At 43.0% G+C, this 18,027-nt stretch overlaps 2 protein-coding genes across 5 annotated transcripts in view; both read right to left on the minus strand.

Moving 5' to 3' along the window:
• Nucleotides 1-1,431, minus strand: part of CYFIP2 (cytoplasmic FMR1 interacting protein 2) — a 111,439-nt gene extending 110,008 nt beyond the window's left edge. For both annotated transcript variants that reach the window (XM_033927184.1, XM_033927185.1), the window contains exon 1: nucleotides 1,145-1,431. The gene's annotated coding sequence lies outside the window, so the exon portion shown is untranslated. The remainder of the gene's footprint in view (nucleotides 1-1,144) is intronic.
• A 6,312-nt stretch (nucleotides 1,432-7,743) lies between these two features.
• The window catches only part of ITK (IL2 inducible T cell kinase), a 59,853-nt gene continuing 49,569 nt past the window's right edge, over nucleotides 7,744-18,027 (minus strand). For all 3 annotated transcript variants that reach the window (XM_033927769.1, XM_033927768.1, XM_033927770.1), the window contains exons 11-17: nucleotides 16,427-16,501; nucleotides 16,009-16,180; nucleotides 13,560-13,776; nucleotides 12,496-12,560; nucleotides 11,799-11,917; nucleotides 9,168-9,325; nucleotides 7,744-8,348 (exon numbers count right to left, since the gene is read on the minus strand). In XM_033927769.1, the coding sequence (XP_033783660.1) occupies nucleotides 8,277-8,348; nucleotides 9,168-9,325; nucleotides 11,799-11,917; nucleotides 12,496-12,560; nucleotides 13,560-13,776; nucleotides 16,009-16,180; nucleotides 16,427-16,501 (878 nt within the window). In that variant the 3' untranslated portion in view covers nucleotides 7,744-8,276. The remainder of the gene's footprint in view (nucleotides 8,349-9,167; nucleotides 9,326-11,798; nucleotides 11,918-12,495; nucleotides 12,561-13,559; nucleotides 13,777-16,008; nucleotides 16,181-16,426; nucleotides 16,502-18,027) is intronic.

Raw genomic sequence — 18,027 nt, forward strand, 5'->3', positions numbered from 1 at the left:
CAGCACGGAAGAAAAGCGGCACCAAGGTGACCCCCAAATCATGGTCACCACCAGTACGGATGGAATTCGAGCAGCGGATGTTGCACAGATGATTTGGGACAACACGGTCCTGCCTGAAACCCCTTTTAACAGCACGTTGCATCATTTAGCTGCTCAGCTGGGGTAAAAGCTGCAGGTCTCATTACCCTAACATTAAAAAAGGCTATTATTATTATTTTATATATATATAAAAAATAATAATAGCCTTTTTTATTATTTTATATATATAAAATAATAGCCTTTTTTATTATTTTATATATAATAGCCTATCTTATTATTTTATATATATATATATATATATAATAATAGCCTTTTTTATTATTATATATATTAGCCTTTTTTATTATTTTATATATATATAATAATAGCCTTTTTTATTATTTTATATATAATAGCCTATCTTATTATTTTATATATGTAATGTAATGTAATGTAATTTATTTCTTATATACCGCTACATCCGTTAGGTTCTAAGCGGTTTACAGAAAATATACATTAAGATTAGAAATAAGAAAGTTACTTGAAAAATTCCCTTACTGTCCCGAAGGCTCACAATCTAACTATATATAATAATAATAGCCTTTTTTATTATTATATATATTAGCCTTTTTTATTATTTTATATATATATAATAATAGCCTTTTTTATTATTTTATATATAATAGCCTATCTTATTATTTTATATATATATATAATAATAATAATAGCCTTTTTTATTATTATATATATTAGCCTTTTTTATTATTTTATATATATATATATATAATAATAATAGCCTTTTTATTATTTTATAATAATAGCCTTTTTTAATGCTAGGGTAATGAGACCTGCGGCTTATATATATATAGTCGATCGCAGCACAGGCCGTATAGGCAACCAACCGTATATTGACTGTTTTGCATTTCTCCTATTTGCAACTGCATCGTGCTATTCTTTTTCATCCTTGCAGCTCTAAACCCCGCTACGACCACCCTCCGATCCCGCAGCAGGTGCCGGCAGAGGCCTGGCTCCAAGCCCCTCCCCCCCCCCCTCGAAATAGCGCTCCCGGGGTTGCTATGGCCTGGATGCATCGGTGCTCGCCCCCACCCCCCTCTCCCCCCGTTACCTGAAAGCGGGGTCGGTGCAGCCGCTTTGGAGCCCAGAGATGCTCCGCCGCCCCTCCCTTCACACAAAGAGCAGAAAATGGCTGCAAGAGAAGAACCGGCTCGTCTCCCCTTCGTTTGCAGATGCGGCGTCTCTCTTACGACCCTCCAGCCTAGACGCTGCTGCAAAAGACAGCCCCCACCAACCTTAAAGCGTTGGGCACGCTCAGTGCTAGCGACAGGGCGGCTGTAAAAGAGAGAATGAAGCTGCCTTCCTCTGGGGGGGGGGGGGGGGACGAGAGCTCCGGTCCGCCGTTTGGGAAGGGAGAACGAGCTGCGCGTTGCTCACCTGTCTTTTGAAGTTTGGCCTGTGCGGCTCGCCGTAGTCGGGGGAAACCCCACGCGGTTCGAACGTCGGCGGGAAGCGCCACGCGCCTGCTTGCTGCGGCGGTAGCAGAGCTAGGAGAGCCCTTGCAACCTGGGCTAAATGGACCTTTGGTAATTATTCTTATGTATTTTAATCTTACAACACCAATATGCCTCCAGTTGGGGGAAAAAGAGAACAGGTCAGGTGTTCTGCAGCAGGGTGGATAAAGATCAATGTATTTATTTTATTATTTTTTTAATTTAAAAAACTGATTTTTTTTTAACATTTAAATTGGATTTTTGGTTTTTGTTTTTTTAAAAAAAATATATGTTTATTAACAGTGAAGCAACCCAAACAGCCAGGAGTCAACAATTCCAGAACAATCAAACACTGCAAGGTATACAAGAGCAGCTGACAAAGGATTCTACCTGGGGTTCTTGTCTTTTGGATTATTTTAAATAAAATGGATTTTTGAGGAAAAAATAAAAAAAAAGTTTTTCTATTTAAGATCATAGTCCAAAAGTTATTCATCATAAAATAAGGATTAGTTCTTAATTACGTAGCATGATGCTGTATTTTCATGCAATGATTGACCCCCCCTTTTATCAATCCGTGGTAGAGCGTTTTAGCGCTGGCCAGTGAGGTAAATGCTCCAACGCTTATTCAATTCCTATGAACATCAGAACATTTACTTTGCTAGCCAGCGCTAAAACACTCTACTGTGGCTTGATAAAAGGGATCCTAAATTTTGGGGTAAATGAATTCCATTAATGTAGGGTTACCAGATTTCTTTTTTTTAAAAAAAAAAAGATGTCACCTGGCTCATTCTGCCCCCATAAAACCTCATGTCTCCTTCCCCGAGCTCGGGGCTGGACATGGAGGACCTCTGTGCATGTGTGGATGTCGGCACAATGATATCACATGCATGCAACATCATCACGTCTATGTCCATACACCCATAGAGGCCTTCCAAAACCCGGATAAATTGCCAGACTCCCGGACTATCCTCTGAAAAGAGAACATGTCTGGTTTTTCCCGGATGTCTGGTAACCCTATTTCCAACTCCCCTCCTGCGGGTGCCCCCTCTCTCAACCTCTTCTGATTTTTCTGGCTTTCCCCTCCTATCTAGCACTACCCTACTCCATATTCTTTTCTCTAGCACTCTCTTCTTTCCATATTGCTTCTCAGCCCTCCTCCCTCCATGCTGTTTCTCCTTCTCTCTCCCTCCTTCCTTTCTGTTTCTCCAGCCCTCCCTCCCTTCTTTCATGCTGTTTCTCCAGCCCCCCTTCTTTTCCCTCATCCATGCTGTTTCTCAAGCCCCCTCCATACTGTTTTTCTCTCCTCCTCTCCTCCATGCTGCTTCTCCAGTCCCCTTCTTCCCTCTTTCTCTCAATATATGCTGTTTCTCCCTCTTTCTCACCCTTCCTCCATGCAGTTTCTCCAGCCTCTCCCTTCTTCCATACATGCTGTTTCTCCAGCTCCCTCCGACACTGTTCTCTAGCTCCCTCCGACACTGTTCTCTAGCTCCTGACTCTCCTACCTACCTACCTCTTCCCCAGCTGGACGCTGTAATTCAGTCTTTGGGCAGCTGGCAGCAGTAGCAATGAGGTAAGCCTGCTGCCGCCAGCCTTCTTCAGAAGCCACCTCTCTGCAAGTCATGCCTACGCGGGATCAGGAAGTCACTGCAGAGAGGCAGCTTCTGGGGCAAGCCAGCGGTAGCAGGCTTACCTCGTTGCTACTGCTGCCAGTTGCCCAAAATTGAATTACAGCAGCCGGGCCCAGGGAGGAAGTAGGTGGGAGAGCCGGCTAAATCTGGACAGACTCCCCCACTTTTGAAAAACCAGCCTGGCACCTGAACAGTCCTTAAAAAAATGCAGCTCTTTAAATTCAGCAGCTGTAACACAGGTGGATAGGAGGTTTTTGCTAATGATGCTAACCAAGCCTCTTAAGTTAGATGAGGTTTTCCCCACAGGGATCTGAGGCTTTTTCTCCTTGAACTATTGTTTCTGTGTTGCTTCTGTTGATTCTAATGCACAGATCCAGCTTATATTTTGAGTAAATAGTGGGGTTCCCCAGGAGTTTGTGTTGGGACCACTGCTTTCTAACATATTTATCAATGATCTAGAGATGAGAATAACTAGTGAGATAATTAAATTTGCTGATGATTGTGAAAAATTGCAAGAGGACCTTGTGAGACTGGAAGACGGCGTCAAAATGGCAGATGACATTTAATGTGAGCAAGTGCAAAGTGATGCATGTGGGAAAGGAGAACCCAAACTATAGCTACGTAGGTTTTATGTCAGGAGTCACTGCCCAAGAAAAGGATCTGGGTGTCATTGTTGAGGATACGCTGAAAACCTCAGCTTAATGTGTGGTGGCGATGTCTAAGAAAGCAAATAGAATATTAGAAATTATCTTAGTCAAGATACTATTAATTTGGGAGCAACGTTTCTTCTAGCATACCCCTGCAAATGCTTGGTTAGGTATTTGGGAGTCAAATACACTTTTTTCTCTCCAAACCATCTGAAGGAATTCTAGGATGTGAAGAAGATCATCAAGGACTGAGGGATAATGAAATTTTAATAGCTGGTGCTTATACATTAAGCCTTCCAGGCTGCCAAACTGAACCCATGGCTAGCCCAAATTGTCCTTGAGGCCCCCACCTACCTCGGGTTTAGAAAATCTCTCAAAACTCACCTATTCCATGGACAAGACACCTAACACCCCTCTCCAATGAATCACAATCTCCTCCTGTCCCCTTCCACCTCTCTTCCCAGCTTACCCACCTCTATCCTTCCCCCCCTGACCTACATACTCCCCTCTCTCTCTAACCTCAACTACTTCCTTGCTTCTAATATTGTTCAATTGTTTCGAACCACTTGTTATTTTTTTGATAAACAAATGTGAACCGCCTAGAACTCCTTGGGTATGGCGGTATACAAAAATAAAATTATTATTATTATTTGTTAATTAAATTCTTCTTTAATTTTTCTCTCATATTTTCTTGATTGACCACCCCCTAAAATTGTGGTCTAAGAAGGGGATAAAGAAATACTTTTTTATTTCTATAAGTATGAGTTTATAATACTTCTGTGTTGTTTTTGCCTCCCTGTGTTTATTGTAACAAGATGTATTCTTGTAAATTTTGTTGAATTAATAAAAAAAAGAAATTATCAGGAAAGGAATGGAAAATAAAGATGAAAATGTTATAGTATCGTTCTATGGTACAGCCACAACTTGAATACTGTGTGCAGTTCTGGTTGCCATATCTCAAAAAAGATATAGCGGAATTAGAAAAGGTACAGAGAAGGGCAACGAGTGATAAAAAATTTGGGATGACTTCCCTATGAGGAGAGGCTAAAGCAGCTAGGGCTCTTCAACTTGGCGAAGAGATGGCTCAGAGCCGATATGATAGAGGTCTATAAAATACTGAGTGGAGTGGAAAAGGTAGGTGTGAATCGCTTGTTCGCTTTTTCCCAAAATACTAGGACTAAGGGGCATGCGATGAAGCTACTAAGTAGTAGATTGAAAACACAATGTGTAAATAAACTCTGGAATTCGTTGCCGGACAATGTGGTGAAATTAGTTAGCTTAGCGGGGTTTAAAAAAAGGATAATTTCCTAAAAGAGAAGTCCATAGGCCATTATTGAGATGGCTTGGGGAAATCCACTGCTTATTCCTAGGATAAGCAGCATAAAATCAGTTTTACTACAGATACTTGGGATTTAGCTAGGACCTGGGTTAGAAACAGTATACCGGGCTTGATGCGCATTTGGCCTATCCCAGTGTGGCAGTTCATATGCTCTTATGTCACTCTACTGCACTCAACCCAAATTAGGCTGCATTTTATAAAAGGTGTACACAAAACAGCCCCTTTATAAAGGGCTCCTTTTACTAAGGTGCACTAATGGATTTAGCACGCACTACATGCTAACAAACCCATTTATTCCTAAGGGCTTTTTTTTTTAATTTATTCAGTTTTCAGTAATACAATTCAAGATATACTTGTACAGAAAGCTTTTAAGTCAAGAAAAAAAAAAATCCCACAGTAATATAATAAGTTCAAAGATACTAATTAACTTAAATCAGCTCCAGTCCACAAAAGATCCAAAATGTAAACTAAACTAAACTAAATCTTGGGTTTATATACCGCATCATCTCCACAAGTGGAGCTCGACACGGTTTACATGGTTTGGGTATGAATGGAGCTCCAATGGAATTATATAAGTAGTCAGAAGAGAAGTTAGGTGTAAGAGTACCAGGGAGGGGACGGGGTTACATTTTGGAGAAGAGCCAGGTCTTCAGATGCTTACGGAATAGTAGAAGGGAGCTCAAGTTGCGGAGAGGGGAAGAGAGGCTATTCCAGAGCTGAGCGATTCTGAAGGGGAGGGAGGACCCAAGTTTACCAACGAGGGAGATGCCTTTTAAGGAGGGGTAGGATAATTTTAGATTTTGCGTGGATCTAGTGGAAATTGGATTTGAAGAATTCCAGGATAGAGGAATAAGAGGAGGAAGGATGCCGTGGAGGATCTTGAAGGTTAGGCAGGCACATTTAAAGTGGACCCTGGAGATAACAGGAAGCCAGTGGAGCTTGAACAGGAGCGGTGAGACATGGTCAAATTAACTTTTTGAGAAGATAAGCTTAGCCGCGGTGTTCTGGATTAGTTGGAGTCTATGGAGGCTTTTCTTTGTTAAGCTTAGGTAAATGGAATTGCAATAATCTAATCTGGAGAGGATGATGGATTGTACGAGGACGGCAAAGTGTTTTTGGTGGAAGCAGGACCTCACTTTCCTCAGCATGTGAAGGCTGCAAAAGCATTTTTTTATCAGGGAGTTGAGGTGGTTGTTGAAGGATAGTGAGGAGTCTATGGTGATGCCCAGACTTTGCTAGAGAACTCCAACTGTAGAGAGGAGCCTGTGGACAATGGGATGGAGGTGGGTAGTTGGTCAATTATAAAACGGAAAACTAAGAAATATTTACTAAGGAAAAATAATGCAAGTCAGCTGAAATGGACATCTTAAATTATTCTATACTCCTCCTTTCTTTTCCTTCTCAAGCCGAGAAAGAGATAGGAAAGTTGTCAGCTGGTAGGGCTCAAAGAAAACATATTTTTGAGAATTATATTGTATAACACATTTGCAAGGGTATCGAAGAAAAAAAGTTGCTCCAAGAGCTATAATTCCCGGTTTTAACATAAGAAACTCTTTTCTTCGCCTTTGTGTGTCCCTGGCTAAGTCTGGGAACATTTGTATTTTGAGTCCCATAAATTCTTTCACTCTATTTTTAAAGAAAAGTCTCAAAATCCAGTTCTTATCCATTGTTAGATCCTAAGGGCTTTTTAGCATTTAGCTTGTGCAAAATCCATTGTTGCATTAGTAAAAGTACCTCAGAATAGTCCCAAAGGTATAATTTCATACCTTTACATCTTAGGAGCAGGTGTAAATGTGTGTGCTAGGGTTTGTGTGCCAGTTGGGCCAGTTCTAAGTGTCATTTTATAAAGCCACATAGGCACCTTCTGGACTTTTCACATAGGTGCTGCTAGAAAGTTTACCAGTTAAACCTGGCAGCAATTATCCCAGCAAGCTTTAGTTTGGAAAGGGTTTTATCTATAAAATAAAGCTCACAGGAGTGTTTTGTTTTTCAGCAGGTGTTTACAGAATGTGCAATAGTACATAAATAGTTTGAATTTGACTTTCACAGTCTGTCCATTTGCAGAAAGATGCAAGGAGCTTAGATTTGAAGGCTGCCAGCAGCTATCCAACACCTTAGGTTTTAAGAAACATAAGTCATTTGCACTGTAAGTCCTGGATCCAGTCCTATAAGCAATTTGTATGACGTGTGATGTGATTTAAAAAGTATAACCCACATAATAAGAATATCAGTATCCTTCTGCATGGTGTTTGACGTGGACAGTCTTCTAAGCAGGACTGTGAGTCGGAGGAGTCGGAGTCGAGGAGTTGGAGGAAATTTCGGGTACCTGGAGTCGGAGTCAGAGTCAGAAGTACAAAAAACTGAGGAGTCGGAACATTTATTTACCGACTCCATTTTTGAACTTGGCATACCAATCATGAGCGATTCTTTCAGCTATAGCACCCACTATATACACAGCACAAATGTTGCGAGCAGCTTCTGCGGCCTTAGAACCTTGATTAAAAGCAAAAAGAAGGTGGTGTCGAAAATGCTCATTTCTCTCAACTTGACATTCCATTTTAACGATCTGAAAATTAACCAGTGCTGTGGAGTCGGAGTCTAGGAGTCGGAGTCGGAGGAAATTTTGGAGTCTGGAGTCGGAGTCGGAGTCTGAAGTACAAAAAACTGAGGAGTCGGAGTCGGAACATTTATCTACCAACTCTACAGCCCTGCTTCTAAGTGTAAAGTTTGCAGGTATGTTGCAAATCAGTACTGAAGAATCTGTTCTTTCTGGGGGTTGGGAAGTTTGAGAGGCAGACAGTGCAATTATAAAAAGTTTACAGATCACACAGGTGATACGGAGATATCAAGCCCTGAGACTGATGTGCAGTTTACTGCGAGCTGGCTGCGGACCAAAGATGGCCGTATATGCTGAGCAGTCGGGTGTGTCCATCAAGTTTGTGACCAGGTTCCTGAAGCTACATCGTTTTCTCCTGGCTAACCTGCGCCAGCCAATACATGTTGAAAACAGTTGGTCTTTTTGTAGTCCCCAGTCCTTTCATAACATCCCCTGATTCGACCTAACGCTTTCTACAGAGAGAGCTGTTTGACGATCCTATCTGGTCTCTGCCACCTGCAAACCATCCATTGAGCTCTCTTAAGCTTCAGATTCTGCAATTTCACTCAGATGATTTAGCATGTCAGCAAAGGAAGGCCTTTCTTCAGGTTTCTGAGATGAAAGTTGAGAACAATGTTAGCTTTATGGAAAAAAGATTTTGTCATAAACATCAGTTGGACATAGACAGGAGGTGAATTACAATACAAGTTCCTCAGCTAAAATACAAGTGGGCAATCTTTGGGCCACATGTGGCCAATAAGGCCATTGGGAGGGAGGGAGCTACAGATGCTACGGCATCCTCCTTGCCTCCCTCACCTGTGAGGTGTTTTAATTCCTTATCTTCCTCCCCAGAATAGCAAATCTACAATTGAGATAAGATGCATCATAGGGCCTTAAGCATCTGTGCATGCTCAAGAGCTGTCGGCTCCTATTCCCTCTAAACTTTCTGTTTTGGATGGGGCTGAAGCTGGCAGGCCTTGATCATGCACAGATGCTCAAGGAGGCTGGGGGAGATATGGAAGAAGAGAAAGGTACGGTGGGGAGGGGGGGGGAAGAGAGAAGGGAGGTAGGAAATTAGAAATGCTGGCCACAAGGGGGACAGGGAAAGGGAATGGAAGAAATGCTAGACATGGGGAGGGGGAAGGAAGCAGAGAGATGCTGGAGACTCTGGGGGGGGATGGATGCAGAGAAGAAAAAAATGCTTGACACTGTGGTGGGGGGGGAGGGAAGGGAAGGAGACAGATTCTAGGGATAGTACTGACATTCAATGTGTGTCGTCTTGTGTATAAAGGTTGGGCTAGAAGAAGGATAAAACTGTTGGGGCTAAAGTGTGATTCAGCATTTTTGCAGCTGGAACACTGAAATTTTAATAAACTCATTTGAATAGCGGTGGAAATATGCGATGAGCTGAAAGCTTTTTATCTCACTCACCTCCATCCAGCAGCAGCTCATGAGCTGGTAAATGTTGTAAGAGGCCAACCTGGGCTTATACAAACGCATCCCTGCAGAGATTGCTTCCACGACCTCCCCGTTGCTTTGGTTGTCATAAGGGATTTTCCCCTCGCTGAACACTTCCCACATCAGCACGCCTGAAAGCAGAAGAAAGGTTACCATGACGACCAGAAGAAACCTGGTACCACACAGAGAACAGACCTCTTAGTGACATCACACAGGATGTCCAGTCTAATAACAAGCCCCCGCAATACCAGTACAGGAGGGTGGGCTGTAGAATCAAAGGTATTGCTCACAAACAATCTGAAGCCTAAAATCCATTGCAGTTTGCCTTCCTCCGTACCTATTTTAAACTACGCCAGCATGAGCAGCATCTCCAACCCGCTGCCCCACACCAGCTTCGGCTCTCCCTTTGATGTCATTTCTTGGTCCCACGACCAGAAAGTGACTTCAGTGGGAGAGCCAAGGCCAGCACGAGCAGGAGTTTGGAGCAGCTGCTCGTGTCAGTGAAGTGTTAAGAGGCACGGGGGAAGGTGGTGGTGGTAGTAGAGGAGGTGGAAAGGTGGGGAAGGACCAGAGGGACAGAGAGGAGGAGAGCTGCTGATGTCCCCACCTAGATGGCCCCTCCCATCCCTCTTATTACGCTACTGGTCCCAGTTTTGAACTTACATCCCAAAGCAGTATGGAGTTTGAAGTGCTTGATTGGCCCTTTAAAATCAGTGTTTCAAGTCTAATAATGCACCAGGATGGGGGTGTTCATAAATCCAGGACTGTCGCATAATCTCCAGCCTGGAACTGGGTAATTTGGCATCTCTGTAGATCTTTTCTAGACTGATCTGCAGGGGCAGAAGAACATCTTTTTTTGTTTGGAGGGGCCAAACAGACCAATCTCCAGTCCTGCCCACAAGCTCTCTTGTTGTTCATACTGATGATTAGTGAAATATTGGTTGGAGTGGACCATGGCCTCTGTGTGGCTCATCCCATTCCACTGCCTATGTTGCCTTGTGTCAAGACCTTGCAGTGACAGTCCCCTCTTGGGAGTAGAGCTGTTCAATTTGATTTTGCCAATTGAATTGATTATAGAAACATAGAAAGATGACGGCAGATAAGGGCTACAGCCCATCAAGTCTGCCCATACCATTGACCCCCTTTTAAGTCTACTGGCCCCCTTAACTCTACTGACCTGCTCTATTAAGTCTCTATCCTAGTGACCCTATTCATTGGTATGACTCTCGCAGTGATCCCACATAGGTATCCCATTTATTCTTGAAGTCTGGGATACTGCGGGCTTCGATCACCTGTACTGGAAGCTTGTTCCAATGCTCTATCACTCGTTCCGTGAAGAAGTACTTCCTGACGTCTCCACGAAACTTCCCTCCCCTGAGTTTGAACGGATGTCCTCTTGTGTTCGAGTGTCCTTTGAGAAGAAAGATATCATCTTCCACCTCGACCCGTCCCGTGATGTACTTAAATGTCTCAATCATGTCTCCCCTCTCCCTATGCTCCTCGAGGGTATAGAGCTGCAATTTGTTCAGTCTTTCTTCGTACGAGAGACCCTTTAGCCCCGAGGACCATCCTGGTGGCCATCCGCCTGAACCGACTCAATTCTGAGCACATCTTTACGGTAATGTGGCCTCCAAAATTGCACACAGTATTCTAGATGAGGTCTCACCATGGCTCTGTACAATGGCATCATGACCTCAGGCTTCCTGTTGACGAAACTTCTCTTGTTTATTATTATTATTATTTTTTTACTTCGATACAATTCGATTCACTTTCTACGATATAGCTTTAAAATTAGATGTCGGGTTTATTTTGCAGCCTCTTCACCCACCCCACCCCCTTTTGCGCTCTCCAACCCCATGCCGGCGCTGTCATGTGTAAACAAAACAAACACTGTTAGGTCCTAGCTTGTGCTCGCTTTCTAACATCAGCTCTGGCAGGATACACATTTCAAATCTGATGTATTGTAATCACATAATAGAAAATAAAAATTTTTTTCTACCTTTTGTTGTATGGTCATTTTATTATTCAAATCATGTTGGTCCCAGGCTCTGATTTCTGTTTGTCTTCTGTTAACTCGCTCTTCAGGGTCTCCCCTGCCCATTTGACATTTTCTTCTTTCTCCGTGCTTACCTTCCATCTTTCATCTCCTCCTCCCTGCAGGTTCAGCACCTTTAAGGATCCAGCACTCTCTCCCTTCTCCAGCCCCAGCCCCCAGTCCAGTGTCCCTCTCCCTTCCCTCCAGCACCCGCCCTCTCTTCCCTTTCCACCAGCCCACCCCACCCCATTGTCTGACATCTTCCTTTCCCTCCCTCTCCGCTGAACTGTAAAAGTATTCTCTAAGTTGCAAAAGTAGCAAATCTTTCAAATCTCGCTTTGCAAAATAAAAGTGTTTTCTGTGTAATGCGCTGAATTGTAAAAGTATTCTGCAAGTATTCTTAAAGTGTTTGCTGTACAAAAGTTGACAAAGTAGAAAAAAAGCCATCGCGCTGAAAACCAAAATTAAACTGGGTCAGCGGTGAACCTGTACTGCTGTATCACTCTGATTTAGCTGATAAATTCCTGAATCTGGAGGCACCACTGCCCTGTTAAAACAAAGGTTCTTACCGAAAGCCCAGACATCAGATTTGCTACTGTACCGAGAATACCGGAAAACTTCTGGTGATGACCATTTCACTGGGAACTTGGTGCCGGTGGAGCTGGTGTACTGATCGTCAAGCACAAACCTAGGAAAAATAGCAAACATCATCACCAAAGTCTGTGGTCTATGTTTACAGCCAAACCTTGTATGTCTTGCTCACGGTGACGGGACAAAAGCACGCCGGACAAACGCGCGCCGACAAATGGGACCAGACATTTGAGCGCCAGACTTCAGCGCGCCGCACTAAAACCTTATTGTAAAGGGCTCCGACAGGGGGTGTAAAATAGGGAAAAAGTTAAGTTTCCTCTATAATGGGGGGTTACAACCCCCCAAAACCACCCCCAATGGCAGCGCAAACAGTATTAAGTAAATTGGGGGGGTTCCCCCCACACCCTCCATCAGAGCCCTTTAAAATAAGGTTTTAGTGCGGCGTGCTGAAGTCTTGCGCTGAATTGTCTAGTCCCATTTGTCGGCGTGCGTTTATCCGGCGTGCTTATGACTATGAATCCTTGCTCACACATATATACCCCCCCCCCCCCCACATACATCTCTGTAATTTTTCGCTGACTGTCCAGCACTTCTTATTGTAAACTGCCTCGAACTACCATGGCTTTGGCAGTATATAAAAATAAAATTATTATTATATATAATTATCAAATGTACCTTGTCATACCAAAGTCAGACACTTTCACAACTTGAGAGTCTCCCACTAAACAGTTACGGGCCGCCTGCAGCAGAAAAATGGAAAAGACAGTGCTGTATTAACAGACACGGATATCAATTAAGGATCCTCTGGGTAGGGCCACATGTTGTGACGAGAGGCACGATACAAATGGATCTGAGCCAGTCTTCATCCCACTCATTTCATCTCCCCCCCCCCCCCCCCCCACTTTTCTTGTCCCAGAAATTCTAAGCCACGTCCACATTCTTTTAGCTGCTGGTAATTTTTTTTTTTTTTTTTAAAGACCTGCCCCAAATCTCTTATCTCCCGTTTGCTTCCTAAGAGCCAAGAGCATGAAATAAGATACAGAGCAGGAATTCCAGAAACGAGAAGACCATCGACCCAACCGTGAATTAAAGACTCGTACAGGAAGCGACATAAAAAGGAGATGAAACAAGAATTTCAAAAGACAGAAAGAGATATCTAAAATTGAATCTTGAAGAACTTATAATTCATGTAAATCATTTCAGGTTTAACAATTATTTGAAATACTGCTTACTGGAGGTCCATCTAAGCAGTTTATATATATCCATAAAAATACTGTAGGTTAACAAGAGGAAATTATTTTTCCTTTTTTATTCTTCTAGCGGTATTGAAATCCAAACTAAAAAAAAACACTTTTTTGAAGCAGCTTTCAACTCTTAACTCCAACTCTCTGTTAGATACCTATAACCACTGTATCATTCCTTCTACCAGAAACTTCCCAGCCCTGAGATGTTCTATATTAGATTGTAAGCTCTTCTGAGCAGAGACCATCTATTGAATATTAAATATACAGTGCTGCGTACGCCTTTCAGTGCTATAGAAATGATTAGTAGTATATCATGAACTAGCATCAAGTCTCATGCCCAAGTTCAGCTCTGTTAAATACTTGAGAGGGTGTAATTAAATTAGTACATACCACCTTTCTTTTTCTCCTTATCCTGACTGTACATTAGATTTAGAAATATAAAAATCCACCGGTCAACATTAATTAAAAAAAAAAAAAAAAGACTTAGAAACATACCAGGTCTCTATGAATGAAATTGGCACGCTCCAGGTAAGCCATTCCCTCACAGACATCCTGGCACATACCCAGGAGCGTCTCTTTTGAGAAGGTGCCCCTTTGGTTTCGGAGATAATCATACAAACAGCCATGCTCCAGGAACTCGAAAACCAGACAGAGTGGAGCTTGCTGGGTACACACGCCCAGTAGCTGGACCAGCTTAGGATGTGACAGTTTCCTGCGTACGATAAGGAAGGAAAAAGAGAAACCTGTCAAGTAAAATGGTAAAGACCCTCCTCTTCAACTAAAGATCACCCTCAGTCTACTCCCCCCCTTAAGCCCCACCTCTCTCCCCTGTCTATCTTCTCCCTAAATTTCAGTATAGTCCTCTCTTAGTCTATACTCTGACAAATTGTATCTAAACTCAAATAACTTGTACTTAAACTAAACTACTTATACTTAAACTCTACTCTTAATTTGCTGTATACTCCCTGTATTTAAATTACTACACAGTCTTGTATGTCCAAACATTTAAACCTATTGTACTTCTTATATGTCTAATTACTCTCCATTGTGTATGTTCACTTGTAGACCGTTCTGAGCTACTGGGAAGACGGGATAAAAATCTAAATAAATAAAATAAGTACATTACATTACATTAGTAACTTCTATTCCGCCTTTACCTTGCAGTTCAAGGCGGATTACATAAGAATTGTTATGATCTTAATACATAAGATTATATAAGAACATTTTCTAATTTGCTAAGGAGTAGATTGGTAATGTCGGTGGAGTTTGGAACTTTATTGGGAAAGTTATATTGGTTTTATGTGTTTTTTGAAGAGTAAGTTTTTTTGTTTCTTTTTTGAAAGTTTTGTAGTCTGTGGATTGGTGAATTGTCGGTCCAGTTTTGCTGCTCTGGTGGCCAGAAGGTTGTCATATATTTTTTTTGTTTGTTTTTGAGAGAAAACAGGGCACCAGTTCTGCGATTCTGCTGTCATAACAAGTGTTTGATGTTTTAATTCTGTAGCTCCTGTGGTATGCATTAGTCTTACTTTTTCTATGTTGCTTAGAACTTAAATATTGGGGATTCGGTGATTAACAAATATAGGGGTCCTTTTATTAAAGTGCGTTAACCAATTTACCGCATGCTAAATGCTAAGATGCCCGTGGAATATAACGGATGCCTTAGCATTTAGCGCATGCCAAATTGGTTAGCAAACCTTAATAAAAGGAGCCCATAAATAGAATAGCATAGAATAATGCACTGAAATACTGCTCTGGCCTACATAGCTGGAAACAGTGTACAATCTGCTGACATCATCTACTTGAAATGTATGTCCCTGCCTTACCACATTGTAAGCTAAATAGATAAGAGTTTGAGCCATGATGTACCCTGCCCTCCTAAACATGTAACAGTTAGAACTGCAAGACTTAGATAAGCAGGTAAATGAACTAGCTTCCTATAGGACTATAAGTTGTACCCCTGAACCTATCGCAAGTGCTGGCTTCGGACCAATAATAATTGTAGAAAAGCTATAGAAGATTTTGCATATATTAGTTTGTGAAAAGGGCATAAAAGTCCGTGCGTTTCCTGTTTCTGGCACTCTTGTAAGCAGGCTGCTCACTGCACATGAGTCCGGCATGCTGTAAATAAAACTCTTGTACTTTCTTCACGCCTCTGACTTTGTGTGTCCAAGTGACCTTTCAGAGGTTTTTAGCGTGAGCTGGCAAGGTAAGTTCTCTGCCCCTCATAGGAATTGTATGAGCGTTGGAGCATTTACCATGCTGGCTCTTGCTAAAAGCCTTTACTGCAGCTTGATAAAAGGGGTCCTAAGTTTATAAGTGTATATTTCAAGTTTATTAGGATATTACATACCGCCTATCAAGGTTATCTAAGCGGTTTTTACAATCAGGTACTCAAGCATTTTCCCTCTGTCCCGGTGGGCTCACAATCTATCTAATGTACCTGGGACTATGGAGGACTGAGTGACTTGCCCAGGATCACAAGGAGAAGTGTGGGGTTTGAACCCAGAACCCTAGGGTGCTGAGGCTGTAGCTCCAACTGCCGCGCCCCACAAAACAAACTTGGGGGACCTGATCAGACAAACCAAAAATATTGGCCTTTGCACATCCCATTTTGAAACTTAAGTGGAAATTTTTACTCCCCCTGCCTGTTCTTTGGTCATTCCCTCTAGAACCACAAACAGTATATAATAAACACACAAACAGTATTTAATAAACCACAAACAGTATATAATATATAAATTCAGCCTTCAGGTGTTAACTTTGATCAAGACCTTCCCATCTGTCACCAGGGGCTGTAAACAATACATATACAACATCCCTGGCCCTGACATGAGGATCAAAAATCCTGAGCTGGGACCTGAATCAGAGATCATTCACATAAGCCCACCAGGCCTTCTCCTTTGCGCTTTCTAATGAAGATAGTGAAAACAACTTGACCACCTACATGACAACCTGGGCCTCCTCGATAAAGTCTTCTTCCGACATTGCCCCTTCTCGGATCATCTTCACGGCTACCTTTGTGAGGTCAAGCCAGTATCCAAGTTGAACAACTCCAAATTGTCCACTGCCAATCTCCTGTACTAAGGAGATCTCATCAGGATTGATTTCCCATTTACCTGTAAAAAGACAAGTATTCCATGTTAGATGAATGTTTTTAAGAATACAAAGACTCCTTTCTCAGGCCTCACCAAAGTCTTATATCATCAATACCTCCTTTTTCCTATTGGTCATACCTCTCCCTATGCAACCTAGCATCCTTCTAGCTTTCACCACCACCTTTTCAACCAATTAACAGAGAGAAACCTAGAACAAACAGTGAGCAAAAAATGTAATGACCCAAAGGTGAACTCCTCAACACCTACCATAGCTCAGCCCAGCTGTGGTCGGTGCCTTTTCCCTCCATGCACACACAGGATATCGTAAACGAGTAACTAGACCTGGGAAAGCAAGAACAAATTTCAATTAGTCCTGAACAATCATTTTAATCAAGCACGCAGACCGGTTGATACCGCGCTAACCCCCTCTTTCCCAAGCGTGCAGCGTGGGTTTTTGCGCCAGTGGCGGCGGCAACTGCTCCGACGCTCGTAGGAATTCCTACGAGCGTCGGAGCAGTTACCACCGCCGCTGGCGCGAAAACCTGCGCTCTGCATTCATAAAAGAAGGGGGTAAGTACGTTGTCCCCTCATTTGCGAGGAGATGAGAAAGCTTAAACTGAGCATTTACAGAGAAAAGGCAGGTGTGTTTTGTAGGTGAAATGTCACAAAGATGGAAATAGCCTGCTAAGGAGAAAAGATATGATATGGACATTAAAATTCTAAACGGAGAATAAAGAACAAAACAATCTTTTCCAAAAATGGAGAGGCTCTAGATTACAAGGAGGGAAACTGAAAAGCAATTTCAGAAAATGCTTTTTCACGGAGAGGATGATGGATGCTGGGAATGTTCTTCTTATGGAAGGGGTAGGCAATTCCATTCTTCAAGAGCCACAGGCAGGTTTTCGGGATATCCACAATGAATGTGCATAAGACAGATATGCATACTAGAGAATGAGACTTGGACAATTCTTTCCTTGTCCCCACAGTAACTCAATTTCCCTGTCCCATCTCCGCAAGTTTTGTCGCTGCCCCTGCCCCTTTCCTGTAAGCTCTGCCTTAACTGCACAAGCCTCGAACACTCATGATTTTAAAGTGTTTGAGGCTTGTGCAGGTGAGGACAGAACTTGCAGGAATGGGGCAGGGACAGGAAAAAAGAACTCGCAGAGAAGGGATGGGAAATGAGTTCCTGTGGGGACAGGGAAATATTTGTCCCCCGTGTCATTCTCTAATGCATACCCAGGAGGGAGTGCATGCCATTTTATCTCTCATGCACATCCATTGTGGATATCCTGAAAACCTGACCTGCCAGTGGCTCTCGAGGACCGGAATTGCCTACCCTTGTTCTATGGGAAGTGGTAGAGTCAGAAACTGGGATGGAATTCAAAAAGGTGTAAAATGGGACTCAAGAGCAGTGTATCACAAACTATGCGCCATGACACACTAGTGTGCCTCCTGAGATTTCAGGTGTGCCATGGCACACTGGGGAGGGGAGAGGCGCCGCCCCCACAAACCTCCTCTCTTCTTCCTCAACCAGCTCCGCCGCGTTTGGAGGGCCCGGAGCATGCATGGATGTGGGTAACGTCATCCACGCAGGCTCAGATGCCCTCCAGAGGCGGCCGAAAGTCCGTCTGGGACCCCCGGACAGTTCTCTAAAAGAGGACATGTCTGTTAACCCTATGCTCTCATGAGATTTGGCCCCTAGACAGCAAAAGCTGACATCAGATTAAATGGATCTCTTGCTACTGGCCTGTAGGGATGCAGGATTGGAGGGTGAAGTGGCAGCCTGTTCGGCCTGGAAGGGCGGAGGACTGAAGGAAGGAAGGAAGGACTTGCCTTATGACATCTGGGGCAGTGCCCCCCCCCCCCCC

The sequence above is a fragment of the Geotrypetes seraphini genome, chromosome 18, assembly GCF_902459505.1.
Source record: "Geotrypetes seraphini chromosome 18, aGeoSer1.1, whole genome shotgun sequence".
Lineage (NCBI taxonomy): Eukaryota > Metazoa > Chordata > Amphibia > Gymnophiona > Dermophiidae > Geotrypetes > Geotrypetes seraphini.